The 17,896-nt window shown below is 39.1% G+C and overlaps 1 protein-coding gene across 2 annotated transcripts; it reads left to right on the forward strand.

The window, feature by feature from the left end:
* Window positions 1-886: 886 nt before the first annotated feature.
* SPCS3 (signal peptidase complex subunit 3) lies at window positions 887-8,368 on the forward strand. Of its 2 annotated transcripts, none has more exons than XM_085222496.1 (5): window positions 887-1,220; window positions 3,499-3,572; window positions 6,156-6,232; window positions 7,375-7,490; window positions 7,912-8,368. In XM_085222496.1, exons 1-5 carry the CDS (start codon window positions 1,078-1,080, stop codon window positions 8,042-8,044), a joined length of 543 nt encoding a protein of 180 aa, XP_085078622.1. In that variant the 5' UTR covers window positions 887-1,077; the 3' UTR covers window positions 8,045-8,368. The 2 variants fall into 2 exon arrangements, with proteins under 2 accessions (XP_085078622.1, XP_085078623.1); XM_085222497.1 differs by having other exon boundaries at window positions 3,502-3,572.
* The last annotated feature ends 9,528 nt before the right edge of the window (window positions 8,369-17,896 follow it).

Genomic DNA, 17,896 nt, shown 5'->3' on the forward strand with positions numbered 1-17,896 from the left:
GTGATCTTTAAGGTCCTTTCCAACCTGAGAGATTCTATGATTCTATGAGGCCTTCTACCTTTTCAGACCCCTGCATGTTAACTCCTGTGCCAACTCCTAGCATTCATTACACTGGAATAGTGGTGTTGGGAAGTGAAATATAAGTGAACCACTGCTGACACCTGTTGTCCACCCTGAGGAATTGGTATTAATCAGGCCCAGCATACATAATAAACGTGCAAATACCATTGTACAGACTCTATAAAAACAAAAGCACTCATCACTCAGACTTACTGTACAGTGATTTAGAAGGAAATGGAAAGAAAACGATATACTGTCCCTCTCCTGTGACCCACAACGCTCCAGATCCTTGGGGCAGGAACAAGCTCTGAGGAGGGGTCTGCAGTGATGGCGAATGAACCATCACACTGCATAAACCCCATTGTGCTGGCACCAACCCGCAGTGAAATTCCAACCTACTCACTGGGGCGAAGGACTGCCTTGTGCTGCAAATGGCGTGGGATCACAGAGTCCTTTGGTAAAGAAAAGCATTGTAATGACAAGGCGATGTACACGCTAAATGTACAGACAACAAAATGGGAATGCCAACGAAGCCCTCCTAGGGGACCGCCTCCATCACACGCAGCTCAAGCGGCGGGTGACCGCGTCTGAGCTCTGCCGGCTCTCCCGAGCCAGGCAGACAAGCTGTCAGGATGTCTGCTCGATACATAAAGCAAACACACACAGAAAGCCTCATCCACAGCCACACCGAGCGGGCGGGGCTTTTCTTTCGGCATCCTCCCCTCCGACACACGGCGCTGACCGAGAGGCGGAGTCAGGCCCTACGCCAACCCGCTGCCGGCGCCCGAGGGAAGCGCGGCGACCCCGCGCGCAGGCGCAGTGCAGGGGCAGGGCGTGCTCTCGGCGGGGCCGCGCCTCTCCCTGCCGGCCGCGCGCCCCTTCCTCCGCGGCCCAAGCGACGGCGTCGCTGCCGCCCGTCTCTGCCGCGGCTCAGGACCGGCGGAGCCGCTCCCCGACCCCGCCCCGAGCAGCGGCTGCAGCCCGGGAGCCCGCACGGCGGGCAGAGCGGGGGGGGAGATGAACACGGTGCTGTCCCGGGCCAACTCGCTCTTCGCCTTCTCGCTGAGCGTGATGGCGGCGCTCACCTTCGGCTGCTTCATCACCACCGCCTTCAAGGAGCGCAGCGTGCCCGTCAGCATCGCCGTGTCCCGGGTCACGCTGTGAGTAGGGGTCGAGCGGCGGGGCGGGCCGGGTAACGCCCGGCACCGGGACCCCCCCGGGCGGGCTCTTCCGCTCCGCTCCTCCCCGTTAATCCCCGTTTTCCGCCCGGCGGCTGAAGCGGCCGCGGCCAAGGGGTGCTCCGCTTCCCCCGGCGGGGCCAATGAGGGAGCCCCACGACGGCGCTTCGCCGCCTCCCGCCCCGCCGGGCGGGGTTCCGGGAGGCACGGGGGCCGGGGCGTGCCCCACAGCGGCGGGCGGCTGTGTCGCGCAGCAGCGGCTTGTGCCGGGAGGTCGGTGCGAGCTCGGAGGCTCCGTGCTTTGGGGCTGCCCGAGGGCCGGTTGGATGGGACCCCGGCGGCGTGGTCGGGTGGGTGGTGGCCGGCCCGCGGCCGGGTGGGCGTCACGGGCCTTTCCGACTCGAACCGTGCTGTGACTGAACTAGATCTGAACGAGCTGGTAACCCGTTCTCCTTAGACCAGCTTGGAGATTTTGTTTTCTTTTGGACCCTGCAGAAAGCCCCATGCCCACAGGACACAGCGGGCTGATGTAACCTTTTTTTTTTTTTCAGCATTTTGGCTTTTTTTTTTTTTCTTGAGAGTTTGTCACAGGAAGCTTGCGTCAAGTTCACGGTGGCCAACACGGATGGCTGCGGTTCCACCAGCAGCCAGGTTCCTGCCACAAAGGGCCCGAGGCCCTGACTCCTGCTCCTGCTGGCGTGGCTCTTTACCAGAGTTACATCTGAGAATGGGACAGTTCTGATCTGCTTTAACTTACCTTTGAGTCAAAATATGTCTTTTATTTTTATTTTCTCCTTACTGGGCTTGTTTTGGGCCTGGTCAGTGAGTTAAAGTAGCTCTCGGAGCTGCTTAGCCAGCCCAAGGCGTGTGGATGGCTGGCAGCAGCCTTTGGAAGGCAAAATGATCCCAACTAGAGTAGGATCTGCAGTCACCTTTTGGATTGCTCTAACACCTCAAAAAAAAAAAAAAAAAAAAAAAAAAAAAAAAAGCTTAAAACTGGCACAAGGAGAAATGTAGAGTGTTCTGCTGAACTTCACAGCATTAATTTCGTGCTAATGCCTGACCTAGATGAAATGTATGCGACCTGTCCCTTCAGCGATGCATGGATCTGCTAGTAGTGAAAGAAGAGGCATTATACCTGAGATATTTCTGTTGAACTTCTAATAAGTTCCACAGGCCCCCAGCTTCAGGCCCATTACCCCAGTAGATTGACAGGCAGTTATTTGGAAATTATGTCAAGTGCTTAACAAGAATTATTACTTAAAAAGATGTTTGCGTAGGAATGGAAATTCTTAACAAGTCTTACATTTGTGAGTTTGGGTGGTGTTTTTCTTAATTACTGTATCCAAGAATGTGTTTTTTCACTGGTTAATACTTTTTTTCCTCTGAGGTAACTGAATTTAGTTTATATGAAATTAAATTCTAACAGACTAATTTTAACAGCGGAATAAATGTAACTGGTAAGTTCATAATTCCCAAGGTGTTTGTTACATGAGGAATTAGGGCTCAGTTCATTGCCAGCTTGCTTTCTGTTGCAGCGTATGCTTGTAGCAGTAAGTTTGGTAGGCTAAGTTTTAACAGTATATGTGAATACCTGTATTATTTTCCAGTTTCTATTTTTTTAATACAGTTTACTATGGCAACGTCAGATAATTTCTCAAAAAGTGGATTTGTAGCAAAGGCTTCCAAAATTTATCTACGATTTTTACTATGTAGAAGGAATTAAGTGCTTTCCTTCTTCTTCTCCTTAATGACTGAATGTGCCAAGGAGAAATTCTGTCATTAATTTTGCAGTTTTAAACAATCAGAATGGTTGGAGTGTCTTGTATGAGACTTAAGCACTAAAGGCTTTCTAATGTAGTCAATAAATGTTATTTAAAATGGTTGCCAGCTATAGAGCCAGCTTTCCAATCAGCTTACAAATTTGAAGATGGGGATAGATAACGCACACTTTGCTAAAAATGAAACGTTATGTGGTTTAGGTACAGAAAACTGCAAATGTTTGTTAACTGGAAAATAGTTTCAGGGTTTTTGTATAATTTACATAGACTTCTGTGGGGGGAAAATCCATCATTTAAAACTGGGGCTCTAAACCTTCTGGAAGGCAGGCTTTATTGTATAATGTGGTTATATTTTAGCCAAATGCTTTTGCAAGGAAGTACAGGGAACGCATGGGGAAAGTATGCAGTAAGAATAATAATTTGCTTAAAGTGTGAGAGGAAATTAGCAGAAGATAATCTTGTGTTTTGTTTTATCTTAGAAGAAATGTAGAAGATTTCACTGGACCTAGAGAAAGAAGTGATCTGGCGTTTGTCACGTTTGACATTACTGCAGATATCCTTAATGGGAAAAAAAATGGTTTGAAAACACTTGAAATAAGATCTTGACTTTTATTTTTGTTAACTTATAATCTCGATACTTGGGACCTGAGAAAAAGACAGAAATTTGTCTTAAAATCTAAGTTTAAAGCAGTAAAAAAATGGTATTTTGCATATTTAGGGCATGAAAATAGAACCTGGAGTAGTTGCTCTGTAAATGGCACTGGGTGAGCTGCTTCCTTTGCTTTTTTTATGCCTGCTCTTAAAATAAAGCTCTGTAGAGAAGTGCAGCACAGCTAATCTAAGAGAAGTGCATTTTAATGCCAGGACAGTGTTAGTGTTAAGTGAAGATGGTATTTGTGTTTTGAGGTGTGAACTAGTTGCAGTGTTTATATAATGCAGTGTTTAGACTGTCATAATAAATCTAGGAACTCTAATATAACTTTGAAGCTTTTCTGAGGTGAGATTTTTGAAATTCCAGCTGCATAATAGTTATATAAAAGTATCTGTCCTCCTTTAAAAAGAAATGGTGTTTGTTTACTTTCTTAGATGCTAAACTATCAAATCTCTAACACTTAGTACCATTCAATTCATTGGTAAGCATACACGGTACTGCAAAATCTACTGTATTTATTTTTGCCCTCTTATTGCTGATAACTTTATTCAGCTTTTTTTGTGTGTTTCTCTTTTTGTGTGTCATTCCTTTTAGTCTGTTTTTCAGTTTTTTTTTTTATTGAGAAGGGGAGTGAGTTGTGGGTATTGTTAGTTTTGTCGATGAAAGGAAATCATTCCTAGGATTAAGATACAAAAATCCTATTTTTCAGAGGAAATCAGTACCAAATATAAGGTAGCATGTTTTAGGTGAAATGATTACACAAAGCTTTGCTTTGCAGCTGGGCTGAAATTCCTGTAATTTTTCCCTGTTAGCTGTTTTTTGTCACTGTGATAGACAAGGCACAGACTTCCTCTGTGCTTCAGAGGAGATTGATACATTGAGTAAGCAAATCAAATACGGTTCTTGAGTGGATTTAAAAGCTGGATGAACCAGTGAACTGAATTTTTGCCTGTGTTTCTTGATGGTAGTGAGAAAGTTTTATCAATCAACTGAAAACAGAAGTAGTAAGCTCCTGAGACTATTTTGTATCTCCGAAATGCTCGTATTTATTCAAACCAGAAACTAAAATGCTTCTGAAATTGATTAATTGAATTCTATATGGGGAGGTGGCAGGACAGGACCTCTGTAGATGTTCTCATACAATATCTGCAGTACGTGGGTGTTTAAAAACTTCATGTTCTGTTAAGGTTTTTTCATACTAGTAGTAGGTTTAAATGTGCTTAAGAAAATTTTGGCTTAATCTTTGATGCTTGCCATAAACAAATCTCGCAATATGTAGAGTTGTAAAATATAACTTTCTGATAGATTTTTTTTTTTAATATAAAATCTGTAAAAAGATATGGCTCAACTAATGGATGTGATTTGCTAGTCCCAATGAAAATTAAATACATTGACTGTTAGAAGATAACTCCCCTCACCTTCGCCTAGATTCAAAAACTCTTGTCTGTACTTAATGGCTGGCTTTAGGGATTATTTTGCAAGTCTTTTTTTTTTTTTTGTGGGATTTCTTAACTTGCTGTTTTGAGTTAGCTGGAGCTGCTTTACCTGAATATTTTAGTCACCTATTCTTATAATAGCAGCTGTGATTATTTAATTCTTTCCTTCCTTTGCTTTTGAACTTAAGTCTTCAGAATCTGATTCAGACTTGGGATGAGTGGGACAAGATAGATTCTCCAACCAGCATCAAAATCTGTTCTATTTCGTTTATGTTCCAAGATAGAGAAGAATAGAACAAAAAGGATGACATTCTTGCAGGCCAGAGGAGTAGAACATCATCTTTATTATTATTAAAGAGGTATCTTCTTAGCAATCACAGTGCATTTCATTGCTAAATGAACAGCAGACATTTAAAAAATCACCTTTATTATACTGATTGTCTCAAATGGCAGTTATCAGTATTTTACCATTGATGAGAAATTTTGGGCAGAGATCTGTAAGTTGAATAAGCTAATGTTCTTTGTAGAAAGTAGATAATTATATTTGATAATTTCAGGTGTCCCTTCCAGTGTGATAGACTTCTAGTCTACTGACTTTTCTAATGCAGATATTATAGGTTCTTTGAGCTCTCTGCACTCTGTAAGTTTTGTATTACATATTATTTCTATTATATCTTCATCCTCATTTGGATGCTAGCGTTCCTTGATAGTATAAATGATAGTTTTAAAGAGTTGCTGAAAAATTGTCTTGCTTTACGTTTAAGATTTTCTAACAAATCAACTAGCAATGGATCAAAGTTACTGACTTGTAATGTCAAATATAGAACTCCTAAATCATTACATGAAATAGCTATTCATTTTTTTAATCTGATTTATGAAATCTGTGCCTTGAAAGTGATTGAAGAATCTGCTGGAAGTCTTGGAAAAGCTCTGATTTGTAAATAAGGTATATTGAAATGTAAGAACTTGCTGTAATCATCGTGGTCTGGACAGATCTAGTGAAAATAAAAAGCTCACAATATGATAACCTTTTCCTTAATGTGCATACATCTGCAGAGTATATTTGACTGGAATGTTAAACAATTGTTTCTATATCTGTCTGCAGAATACTCAACAAAAAACAATGTAAGTAGAAAAGAGAAAGTTGAAGTAATTACCTATTTTGTACTGCATTGATTTTTAACACTTTGAAATTCTGCTGGGAAGAGTTAAGGTGCTGGGGTTTCCTACTGGCTTGAACCACTTTCACTGGCTTTTAATGTTTATTTTCATGACAGTTTTAACTGTATGGTGGGAAGTCTTTGAACTCGATATGTGCCTTGTAGACAGAAAGAAAAGTAATGTGTACCTTAGAATTGAATTATTTTCATCTGTTTGTGCTGTCTCATGTACTTTCCCCCAACTTTTTCCAGTTGACTGTTGTTACAGGTGGGTGTAGTGGCCTTTGGTTTGGCCAGGTGTCGTGGATTTTCTGTTCGTTAGTTGCTGATGTCAGCAAGGATATAGTGAAGGCTTTTTTTTTTTTTTTGCTATGAAAAACTTTCTAGATTTTTTTTAAAAGTTATTTTACAAATGCTATTGATACTACATTTGCATAAGAACAGTTTTTTAGATTTCTTTATTAGAGACTGGAAATTCATTGTCTTGTTTCATCTTATAGTTTTGTTTATACATCTATCTCCAGTTCTCGCTTTAGCCAACTACTCTGGACAAATTGTGCTGTATCATACTGTATGAGACTTTAACTGCATGCCTTTCTTACTACATCTCTACTTCGATCAGTATACAGTTACTTAAGATTTTGGGATCCATCGTTTTGATGTGCTCATACAACTCTTGGAATTATGCTTGCAATTGAAGTAGAGATGTTTTTTCCCCCATTGAAGTTGGAAAAAAAAATTAAATACCTGGGCAATGCAGCTCAATTTGTCTTTTGTTTGAAAGAAAGTCTGAATTCTTCTCTTAAAAACTAACTTTTGCAATTGCAAAGGAACACCTATCATATTTTTTGTCTTTGAAATCATCTGACTTGTTAAAATCATGTTTGTGGTGTTGCACTGAGCTGTTCTGTTGTTCCATATATCGTGCCACACTTCAGTGTATAGTAGCATCAGTTTTCTTGGTGTACAGCATTATTTTTGTTAAATTGCTTATGTGTGTGTTACAAACACATACTTCAGATTTTTAGTGGATATGCTTTGTAATTTCAGAGACTAGACATGCTCTGAGACACAATCTTGCTAATTTAATTGTAATTGTATTTTTAGGCTTTGAACCAAGTGGTCCTTTGGGACAAGATCATTTTGAGAGGAGATAATCCAAGGCTGTTCTTAAAAGACATGAAGTCGAAGTACTTTTTCTTTGATGATGGAAATGGTCTCAAGTAAGTAAATCACTTTGTTGGTTTTGTGTTGTTTTGTTGTGGTTTTTTTTTTAATCCTGACATCTTCATTTACCTGCATGCTTCTCATTTTACAAGTATTTGTATTGCTATGACATTCCATCAGTCTATTGTGTCTTTGTACGTGTATCCCAAGGTCATGCTTCTAACATCCTTGTTCTACAGAATTGGTTTTGTGCTGCACTCAACTCCAAAAGAGTAGAATAATTAAAAAATAAATTCTTAACCGTAAAACAGGGAAATATTTCATGAAGTGACTGCGTAAAACTTAAAATCCCCCCCTTTTTTTTTTTTTCTGGATCATGAAAATTATTCTTATCCTGCATTAGTTAATGTTATTATTGGTTAGGTAAACTGGTAAATTTTGTTACTCATGCTGATTTTCTTTCATGTTTTTTTGCAGGGGAAACAGGAATGTCACTTTGACACTCTCCTGGAATGTTGTACCAAATGCTGGCCTTCTACCTCTTGTGACAGGATCAGGACATATGTCTGTACCTTTCCCAGATACCTATGAAACAACAAAAAGTTATTAAATTATAATACTGAAGCAACATATTTTTATACTTGTATATTGTGAATAAATTTTATTGCGGTTTCTTCACACATCCCACACAGCCCCTCCTATGAAAGGTACTTAATTTCCTCAGGTTCAGCATCATGGAAAAAGGAAAAAATTGAATTTTTTTAAATAAAATGTTGAAACTGAAACCTAAAGTAAAGGTAAATTGTGGAGTACTGTCTTTTGGTGTTGGGGTGGGAAACAGTTTTGTTGTTTTTTTTTTTTTGTTCATTTTCTTTTCTTGGCCATCTGGGTATAGATCTACCTTTCTTTTAAATAAACATTTTTACACCAGAAACTGGTCTTACTGTTGTTTGTTTTTTTTTTTTTTTTTAAGGTACTCTGGGAGTTATGTGCATAGAATGCAAATGCAGAACTCAGATCTAAATGAAATTTCTGTGATTACCTGAAAGAAAGGTCCATTCTATGTAATGGTGTTTTTGCTGAATGGAAAAATTTGTGTTGCAGCAAGGTAACTGATCCTTTCTAACACAGCCAACAGCCATTCATAATCCACTGCAGTCATCCCGTAGATCTCCTTTTGAGCGTCACTGATGTATGGCATATCCACATTTGTATATTATAAAATATTTTAATAATTGCTTATAAAACAGATAATGCACCTAATTAGAACAGTAAAAAGAATTCTTTCAATGTATTGAGTTTAGGCCTGTGAGGAAAGTAGAAGCTTTCATTTTAGAAAGACCTTTATTTTCTTTTGCTATCTGCTCAACAAGAAAAACACATGCTTGTTTCAGAGGGGCAATAACCATAGTATTGAGGTGTCCTTAGTCACAAGGAATGATAGAGGTGTTCTGCAAAACACCTGTGAGAACATCTAAGAAATACGATCTCCAATAGGAGCAGAGGAATTCAGGGCAGATGTACCAGCTGGTATTTAATGTAACTGTGTCTGTAAGTTTTCCTGATCTTACACCAACCAGGAAAGAGTAGCAGTTTCAGTACCTCTGCCAGAACTGTTGTGGTTATGTGTTCTGCTCTTCCCTTTCTCAGCTACAGGCACAAATGATTGTAGCTGCAAAAAATGAAAGAAAAAAACAGCGTTGGGATTATCTCTTGGCAACAAGAATGATTTATGCCGGTTGTAGGGGAACTGTTAGGTCGTGGCTTGAGCTGGTGATTGAGCACCTGGTGAAGGGGTGTAGCTGGCTGAGGGAGCACAGGCAAATTGTTTGCACCTGTGTTCTGCAGGTGATCATAAGAGGTGGACCCAGTGTGGAACCACTTCATATAAGGGCTAGCCACTGAAGGAAGAGTATCTCTTGGACCTAGGCTGTTGGCTGAGAAGTGCTGTGTAGCTGGAGAGCCCCTTCACCAGTTGGGTGAGTTCAATTCTTCTTTTTATATAAAACTATTGACCTACTTGTGAATACTTTGCCTGGTGTTGCCAAGAATCTGTCAGAAACAATTTTGCTACTTTGTCCAGAATGCTAATCAAATTGTATTTCTTGCTTTTTGTGTGGAGGAGAAGGAGTATGTACTTCTATTGTTTTTCTGATGTAGTTGTTAACGTATGTATTCAAAGTATGGTGGAAACTAATACATTGTGAAACACTGAATCTTTTGAGTGTGCTGGGAGTTTTCAAAAAGAGCAAGCAGAAAATGAAGTGGAGGACTTCTTTATTTCTTTTTTAAATCGTAAGAAATAATAGGAGATAACGTTATGAGTGGTAGTATGACAAACTTCTGAAAGGAGAAAGTGCAAAACATTGAAAGTGAAGGAAGCAAAAGAAAGGGAAACCAATAGATAATGGAAAAAGATGAATGCAAATAGGTAGAAAACTTGATGTTGACTTTGATTTGCTTAATGTTTTAAACACTGAAGTTGGAAGACTTAATTCAAAGCACAATTGTAGCTTTTGCAATTTATATATGAGCTTTGTAGATTTAAAACTGCATGTAGGTTGTCTTTTAACAATAAACTGATCTGTGATGGGGCAGCTGCAAGTAATGAGAAACATCCTATAGGAGAATTAATTCTTCATAATCTGCTGTTCTATTGCATTATTTTATTCTGAAAGATGCAATGACCATCCTCAAGAAGGTAACAGAGTAGGAAGATATGTTTCATCTTTAACCATTAAAGTGTACTAATTAGGCCTCTTTCCTCTTTTCCATGCATAATGCCTTACCCCCAAGGGGGAATAATACCGAAAGAAACTAAGAGGAGGTGTATCCTTCTGGTATGTGAAGATCATATGGTAATGTTGATTTGGGGTACAAATACTGTTGCTCAGTGGTAGTGTTGTGAAAGGGGACTCCAGGACGGCCATAGCACTGTTTGGAGTGGCTTCAGTTTGTGGCTGGATGAGCTTGGATCCTATCTAGTGTAAACTTCAAAATCCAGCAGAGGGGTTGGATGTGTGCTTCTGTGACTTTGCCTTCAATGTTGCACTGTGAAAGCTATACTGCTGCAATTACAAGCCAGCTGCTTGCACCTGCTGGCATGAAGACACTGTTGTCGTGTGATTACTACATGGGTAATTTCTGCAGAAAATGGTGTTTTGAGTATCAATGTGACATACGAAGGAGAGAAGGTTAGAGTTGGGTATAATGCAGTGCAAACATCATGCCCTGGATAAAGGGTAACTCCTAACTGGGGTGGAACCAGAAGCATGGTCTCATGCCTTCCTCCTTAGAGGAACTATAGATAATTCTTTATGTAAGGAAAAGTGATGTGTAATGTGTTCTATTACACCTTTCAGAGAAAGTTGTTTTTGTACTGAAAGTATCACATTTTTTCATTTGTCCCCTGCATGCTCATGTGAGTTTCGGTTCTCTGAGCCTGTGCTGTTTTTCACAGGTTAATATAATCAGCACCCTGTAATGCAACCTATTTTTTTTTCATGTCTTGATAGGAAATCAAAGTAAGTGCTTTAAGGGAATGAAGGAGAAACTGCCATTCCTGAGTTTATACTCAAGCTCTTAGAGGGAGGAAATTGGGTTTATCCTGAGGGAAAGGTCACCCTAGATGAGTACTTAAATGGTGCTGTAATTACTTCTCAGCTACAGAGAGGAACAGGATCTATGTTCTCTTCTTGATCCAGGGAGGTAAATTTGTAGACTGATCCCTTTAAAATCTTTCAAAAAGTAAAATTGCTGCTATATTTTCTTGTGAGGAAAAAAGAAAAAAAAACACTCTTTCAGTTATGTACCTCATCTCTTCTGGTGCACATTATAAAAATAATGCTGCTGGCAGGTGGTTGTTCTCTTAGACGTGTCACTAACTAATGCTGTTTTGTGTTATGATGCGTACAGAAGATTCCTTAGCAACTGATTCACTTCTTGGGAAGGGGCTTGAAAACATTACGTAGGACATCAGAAACACTTCTGATGCATTTCAGATAGCAGTTCACTGAGGTGCTGGAGATGGGAGTTCTTGTCAGAGGACAAAAGAATTAAAAAATGCACCCTTAAAGCAGCTCTGTTTTCCACTTACTGATCAGAGCATGCAGCACAAAATTGAAACTACTATGGGCATGAAAGAAAAGCAACTATTCAAAATTTTTCTTTAAATTTCTACTTCCCTGCATATTCAGCCTTACTCTATGGATTAGTACAAGAGATACTGAACACAGAAGGTCACGTAGAATACAAATTGCTATTTCTTGTTTACTTTTTATTATAAGCTCATTCTGAAAATTAAACTAAAGTTGGTGGTTATATTGTGGAAGATTCCTGTGTTCTTTTTGGATTGTAGATTGAAAATGTTATTTTTTTTTTTCTGCAAAGAATTTGAAAGTACATCTGGCATTTCTATAAAGTGAAATCAATTTAAATTGAAAGTTCAAGAGTTGGAGGAGAAATTACTCCAGATGTGTCAAAAATACATTTTAAAAAAAAAAAACACCTTTGAAAATCGTGAATTTAAGGGATGTTACTGTAGTTTATTTGGCTGCTTTATTTTGGAAGACATTTGAGATTTTCCTCAATAAAACCAATTCAACTTCATATGCTTTTTAGCACAAAGAATCCCATTCTAAGAACACATAAGTATTAGTTACACTATTCACATAAAACATAACTGTGTTTTAAAGGGGGGGGGGGGGGGGGAAGAGATTTGACTTGAGCAACTGAAACTTCTGCTCTACCTGGAGCTTGCCACCCTCTCTCAGCTGTGTTCCCTGGCATCAGTTCTGTGAGCCTGTGCTTATAAAGATAGACTAAAGGTAAAGTAAGCATACTGTTGTTAAGATTCTTTTCCCCTTAATGTAGTGTAATAGGGATATTCCCTTTATACAAAATTAGTATCCTGTAATAATTGTTCTTAATTTGCTTTTATTTACCTGAGAGGGATTTAGAAGCTCTTTTTGTTGTTGTTGTTGACTTCAAACTCCAACACTGTTGCATTTCTGATATCTAATTATCTAGTAACAAAACTCTTAATCCTCTTCGTAAGAACTTTCTTTTGTCTAAGGTGGTAATGGAAGATTAAAATGAAACTAGACTAACCGTGAGTGGGAACTGGGACTGATGAGTTTAATTGTGGCTGCTTGTTATATTGGAAAGATTACTGTGGTGGAATGGCAAAAGAGACAAACAGGAAAACAATGCTCATCCATATCCAAAGATCTAGGCACATGGGGAAAAACTCCACAAAGGATGGATCTCCAGAAAAAGATCCTTTCCCAGTGACAGTCAGCCCTAAAATGGGGTCTAGGAGTTGCCTTCACCTGTGCTCCCAGGGCTGACCCGATCCTTTCCCCAGCTGATCAATCAGTGGCTCAGGCAGTGACTCAACAGTTCCTGTACACTGCTTTGGCTCTCCTAATTGGGAAAGACAGGAGACAGTGTCTTTGTCTCTCACCTCCAATTTCTCCTTCAATACTGTTTTGTTTTGTTTGTTTTTGGAATCAACATAGTGAAAAACATGGGTGTGCAGAGATGGGAGTTCAGATGAAGCTGTGTTTTCCTTGTCATGAAGGTGGGGCGATGACTGGTTTATGCAGCTAGGGGATGAGGTGGGAAAGACATTGTGGTTACAAGTTGGTGTTTATGCGATTTTATTTATGTAAATGAAGCTATCCTTGTTGACCAGAATCAATCCACCAGTTCGTGAATTCATGTTCACGCAGTAGGGATTCCAGGTAGCTCTGTTTCAAAATGGCAGGCCATCATCAAAGGTAAGAAAGCAGTTGCCTGAAACTGACATAGTCTTTCAAGATTTAGTTGGCTTAGTTGCCTGAGCTTATCCCACTAAATGATTTTTGGAACAGTCTGCCCAGGGAGGCAGTGGAGACACCATCCCTGGAGGTGTTCAAGGAAAGTGTAGATATGGCACTGGTCTAGAGTTGTCTCAGGCATGGGTTGATGGTTGGACTAAATGATCTCAGTGTTCTTTCCAACCTTAGCGATGCTACAAATTCTTCAGATATCTATAGCTGGTATGACTTTGTAAAATGCTTCAGGAACATAGTCATAATTACTACCTAAAATGTTAGGAATATAGAACTGGTAGCAACAGCTCTAGACTCTGAGAAAATAATCTGAGAAAAACATTTCTAACCAAAGCATTGTTATTTTTTAGTTTTGGGATAGCTAGGGTAGAAGGATAGGTGGAGGAATTATTGCCAAGGGAATACTTAGTGGTTTTTTTTGTTGTGTGTTTTGTTTTGTTTTGTTTTTTGCTTTCTAGATTTATATGCATGTGAAAACAGAATGTAATATCAGATAACAAAAGTAAGTTTTATGAAGTACTTTTATGAAGTACTTGTGATTGAGCATTTATCCTTAATTGGATAGGATGGGGAAAATTAATCTTTATTATAAATCTAAGTACTAGTATCTTGAATGACTGATTAAATGAATGACTTAAAAACAGCCAGAGCCATTTTTATAGCCTTTCTGACACTTTATGGTAAATTGATAATTTATTGTGTGGAGTAGGATTTTGATATTTGTTTATTGAAGTTACTTCAATGTTCTTTTACTGTATTTTAGTCTTGTTGCCTGTAGGTATCTTGTTGCATAAGTCCGTGCAATTAAGTACATGAACAATTGTATCTGCATAATCTAAAGTACAGATCAGAAACTGGATTTCTATTGAATAACTTAGTGAGGTAATTGGCCTGGACTGAGTAGGAAGTGCTACAAATACTGCTTTTGAAATGTGTTCAAGTGCTTGTTGCCAATAAATATTTTCAAAGGGAACTTTCTGCTCTCAAGCTGAAAGTGTCGGGAGAGTTTGTTCTGTATGATTTTTAGTATATGTCACCAAAACAGTTTGTTCACTACAGGCAGGAATTCGCATAATTCGTCCATTGAATATTTTACACCTTTCATGATTGTGGTATTTCACTACTGGGGTTGGATCTAAGAAGTGCACTGCTTATGATAGGAGTCCACAAAGGCAGCTGGGATAGTGGTTCTGAGCAGCTTCAAGTGAAACAGCTCTGTCTCTTGGAAAAGGGGCATAGTAGTCAATGGCTCTGGCATCGAGAACTGCCTCCTTTTCTGTCAAAATATAAATATCCCAGATCTAGAAACTAACTTGGACCTACGACACTATCAGAAGTCCATAATCATTCTATATTTACTGAATAGCTGTATGACAGGATAATGTCAATTTTGCATGAAAGAAAAGCATGTTTTTTATACTTGGTTGAAAAATCTAAAATACAGAGTCTGTGCTGCTTCAAGAACGTGGTGCCACTTAGATTTAGAACTGAAAATAACATCGTTACAAACATTTTCTATATCTTAGATTTTAATATTTTCTCCATCAAGTTTATTTTTCATGAATTTCCTTCTATGTAAATAAACAACCTCATCCTATTTATCATTTAGCAATGTGTAACTAATGAGTAAAAAACCTTAGCAAATCAAAAACACTGGCAAAGCAACTCTCTACAATGCTTTTTCATGTATATATTCTTCCTATTTCTTCTGTTCTCTAGCTATGGGCTCCTTCATGCACAAAATCAGTTTATAAATTACATTTTACCAAGACATGGTGTTATACATTTGCTTCATAAAATCCACAGGGGCTTGGATATTTTAAAAACGAGTCATCCCAATATTCTTGAAAATATTCTCGTGTTTAATACTTAAAAGCAGTTTTGCTGCAGCTAGTTTTGAAACCACATTACATCATGACTATAATAATTTAAACATCACCTTATTTGAATAATTTGTCTTTTAAAGCATGTCCCTTAATCTGAAAGCTGACCTAAAGATGGTTTAGTTCAGCAATCCAGTTTACGTAATTACCAGCAGATGTCAGCGATTCTTTACAAAATAACTTGAAAAATGCCCGTATTCACAGAAGGATATAGGAAGCTTTCATTTTCAATTTAGACTCATTAGAGTAGCATGCAGCTTCTTACTTGTGAGTTTTGAGAGAGTTTAATAATGACAGTCAAAGTGATCTGTTTGATTTGTTATTAAATGATAGAATCTCCACAGTTAAAGTCCATGCTTGGGGTTTAGGGAAGGAAAAATAAAAACAAACAAACAAAACCCTGGGATATAATATCCCAATAATTGCTGGCTTTACTAGCAATCTTTCACAGAGAGGGGCACTGGTTCCATTACCTTGTGAACACCTTGAAATCTACCTAATTGTGAATAGAAGCCAGATTTGTTGCACTTACAGCAACCCTTAACCTGTCCCTCTCTATTAAGAATATAGCTCCTCTTCAGTCATGCAAAGAGAAGCAATTAGCATCTTCTTAGAACTATACCTCACAAAATCACAGTTAAGGTTGATGCGATCTCTGGAAACCATCTTGTCCCACCCCACATTTTCCTGCAGAGCCTCCAAGGAGCAGAGTTCACTGACTCTCTGGGCAGCCTGTACCCCAACCACCTGTGCAGTTCAGAAGTGCTGCCTGAGTTGCACAGGGCCTGGTGGCAGAACGGGGCTGGCTTCTGCCCGGGAGCAAGGCTGTGACTCAGCAGCAGTGTTCATCCACATCCTCTCAGGTCTTATGTTTATTATTTTAAGAGTATCTTGTATTGATCGTGGTCGTGGCACGTGAAGAGATGCATCAGATTGTTCCCTTTTAAATGGAATATGTGTAGAAATGCCTGCAGCTGTATGGAGCTCTATCAGCATGATCTGCAGCCATGCAAATAGTCCAAACAGTGAATATACCAGCTCCTGCTTCCCACTGATATAAAGGTATTTCTCATTATTAATACTGCAGCTTACTAATGGAAATACAGAAGAACTAACCATGAAAACACCATCACGCAGTGGAAAATGGATCAAGTAATAAAATTTCCTATGTTAAGTTGCATTAATGATTCGAATAATCATTTATTAATGCCCTCTACTAATATACTGAGCAAAATTTGTTTTGAGAAGTGATTGAGAATTTGTTGTCAGCAGAAAACACCCTCAGCAGAGCATCACTAGATGGCACTCTTACATAGAGCTCCAGGAAGTTAGTGTTAAATCTAGTTTTTGACTTCTGGAGAAATTGGCTTTTTAGGACAGTTTTTGCAGATAGAATGCAGCAAACAAGAGGAGAGTTAATCTCATCTCAGCATTCCCTAAAAACTGTGCGTTTAAGATCCTGAAAATGGACAAGTATTAGTGATGCGTGTGGTCAGTTGTGTTTGAGGACTGTCAGTACGAAATGGAAATTACACTAGGTGTCTAAGAAGAGCTGACGTTATAGTGTTCCTTCACAAAAAGGCGAATTGAAAGATACTGGCAACTGCTGCTGCTTGTAGCTGAGAACACTGAGACCAGCACTCGTGACATGTTAAAGCATGTAAGGCCGTTTTGTTACTGTTGTTCGTTTGTTTGTTGAGGTTTTCTTATCAAACTTCCAGACTAACTTTTAAGAGGATCACTTAAACAGTAAGAAAGCAGCACTTGGCAGAGCTCGATGTGGGCATATAGCACAAGTGTCATGCTCAGAAATTCCACTGGCATCAAAGAGAGCTCCACAGACAAAGCACATGAAGGGCCCACAAGGCAAAGACTGTACGTAATGAATTATAGAGAGGAAACTGAGCTCTGCAGTCTCCTTCGCTTATCCCAGTGTTACACTCCGTTGCACAACAGGTGGGGTCAAGTGACCTGAAATGCACGTACAAACCAGTACCCGTTAATCTCGAAGGGAGTTAAGATTTCATGGTATGTGAGGGTGTTTTTTTCCTCTTCTGCTGAAATACAGACACACAATGGGGAAATGAAGCCTTGATGGTGCATTCACTTTGTGTAAATGCCATATTCTTTTAAGATAAAATCATATTCCTTTTCCTTTTTATTGTAATGGGTCATAAAACAATGTTGCACAAGATGGGTGCATTTTATCTGCTGCTAGGAGGTCAGTTCTCAGTGTTTAAATTAGTTTGTATCAAACACGGAAACAAAGTTCTTAATTCCTGCTTACAATCCAAAACATTAGCAACTAAAATTAAACATATACTTTGTTGACAGGATGTTTGAAAATCTAGTGCAATAGTTTTCTCAGTCTTTATTATCAATAGATTTGTTTCCATTACTATTGCTCATTCATGAGAACAAGGGAAATGATGCAGGATGAGCTGGTGAGAAAATTTAGAGGAAACAATAGTAATGACTCACAACTGAAGCCTGTGCTTTAGAAATTCCCACCTTTCAAAGAAGGTCTGCGAAGGAAAACTCAAAGCAATGTTCCAGCAAAGTCAAAATGATATTGAAGAAATGCTATGGCATGCAAAGCATTGTTTTCAAAGAGGCAAACCAATCTGCTTGCCTCTTCTCTTTTGAACTTTTTTTAGGTTGACGGAATGCTAAAAATTGTTTGCCTGCTACATTGTCTTCAGAGACAATCTTTCTTTGAAGACTTACAGGAGTTGAGTTCTACAA

This window comes from Meleagris gallopavo, chromosome 4, assembly GCF_905368555.1.
Source record: "Meleagris gallopavo chromosome 4, MGAL_WU_HG_1.1, whole genome shotgun sequence".
NCBI lineage: Eukaryota > Metazoa > Chordata > Aves > Galliformes > Phasianidae > Meleagris > Meleagris gallopavo.

Excerpts from the sequence above, each read along its gene's own strand:
- SPCS3 (XM_085222496.1), top strand. The coding sequence starts at position 1,078 with ATGAACACGGTGCTGTCCCGGGCCAACTCGCTCTTCGCCTTCTCGCTG. Across the intron at positions 1,221-3,498 it reads GCCGTGTCCCGGGTCACGCT|AAGAAATGTAGAAGATTTCA; the intron begins GTGAGTAGGGGT and ends GTTTTATCTTAG. Across the intron at positions 3,573-6,155 it reads CACGTTTGACATTACTGCAG|ATCTGCAGAGTATATTTGAC; the intron begins ATATCCTTAATG and ends TAATGTGCATAC.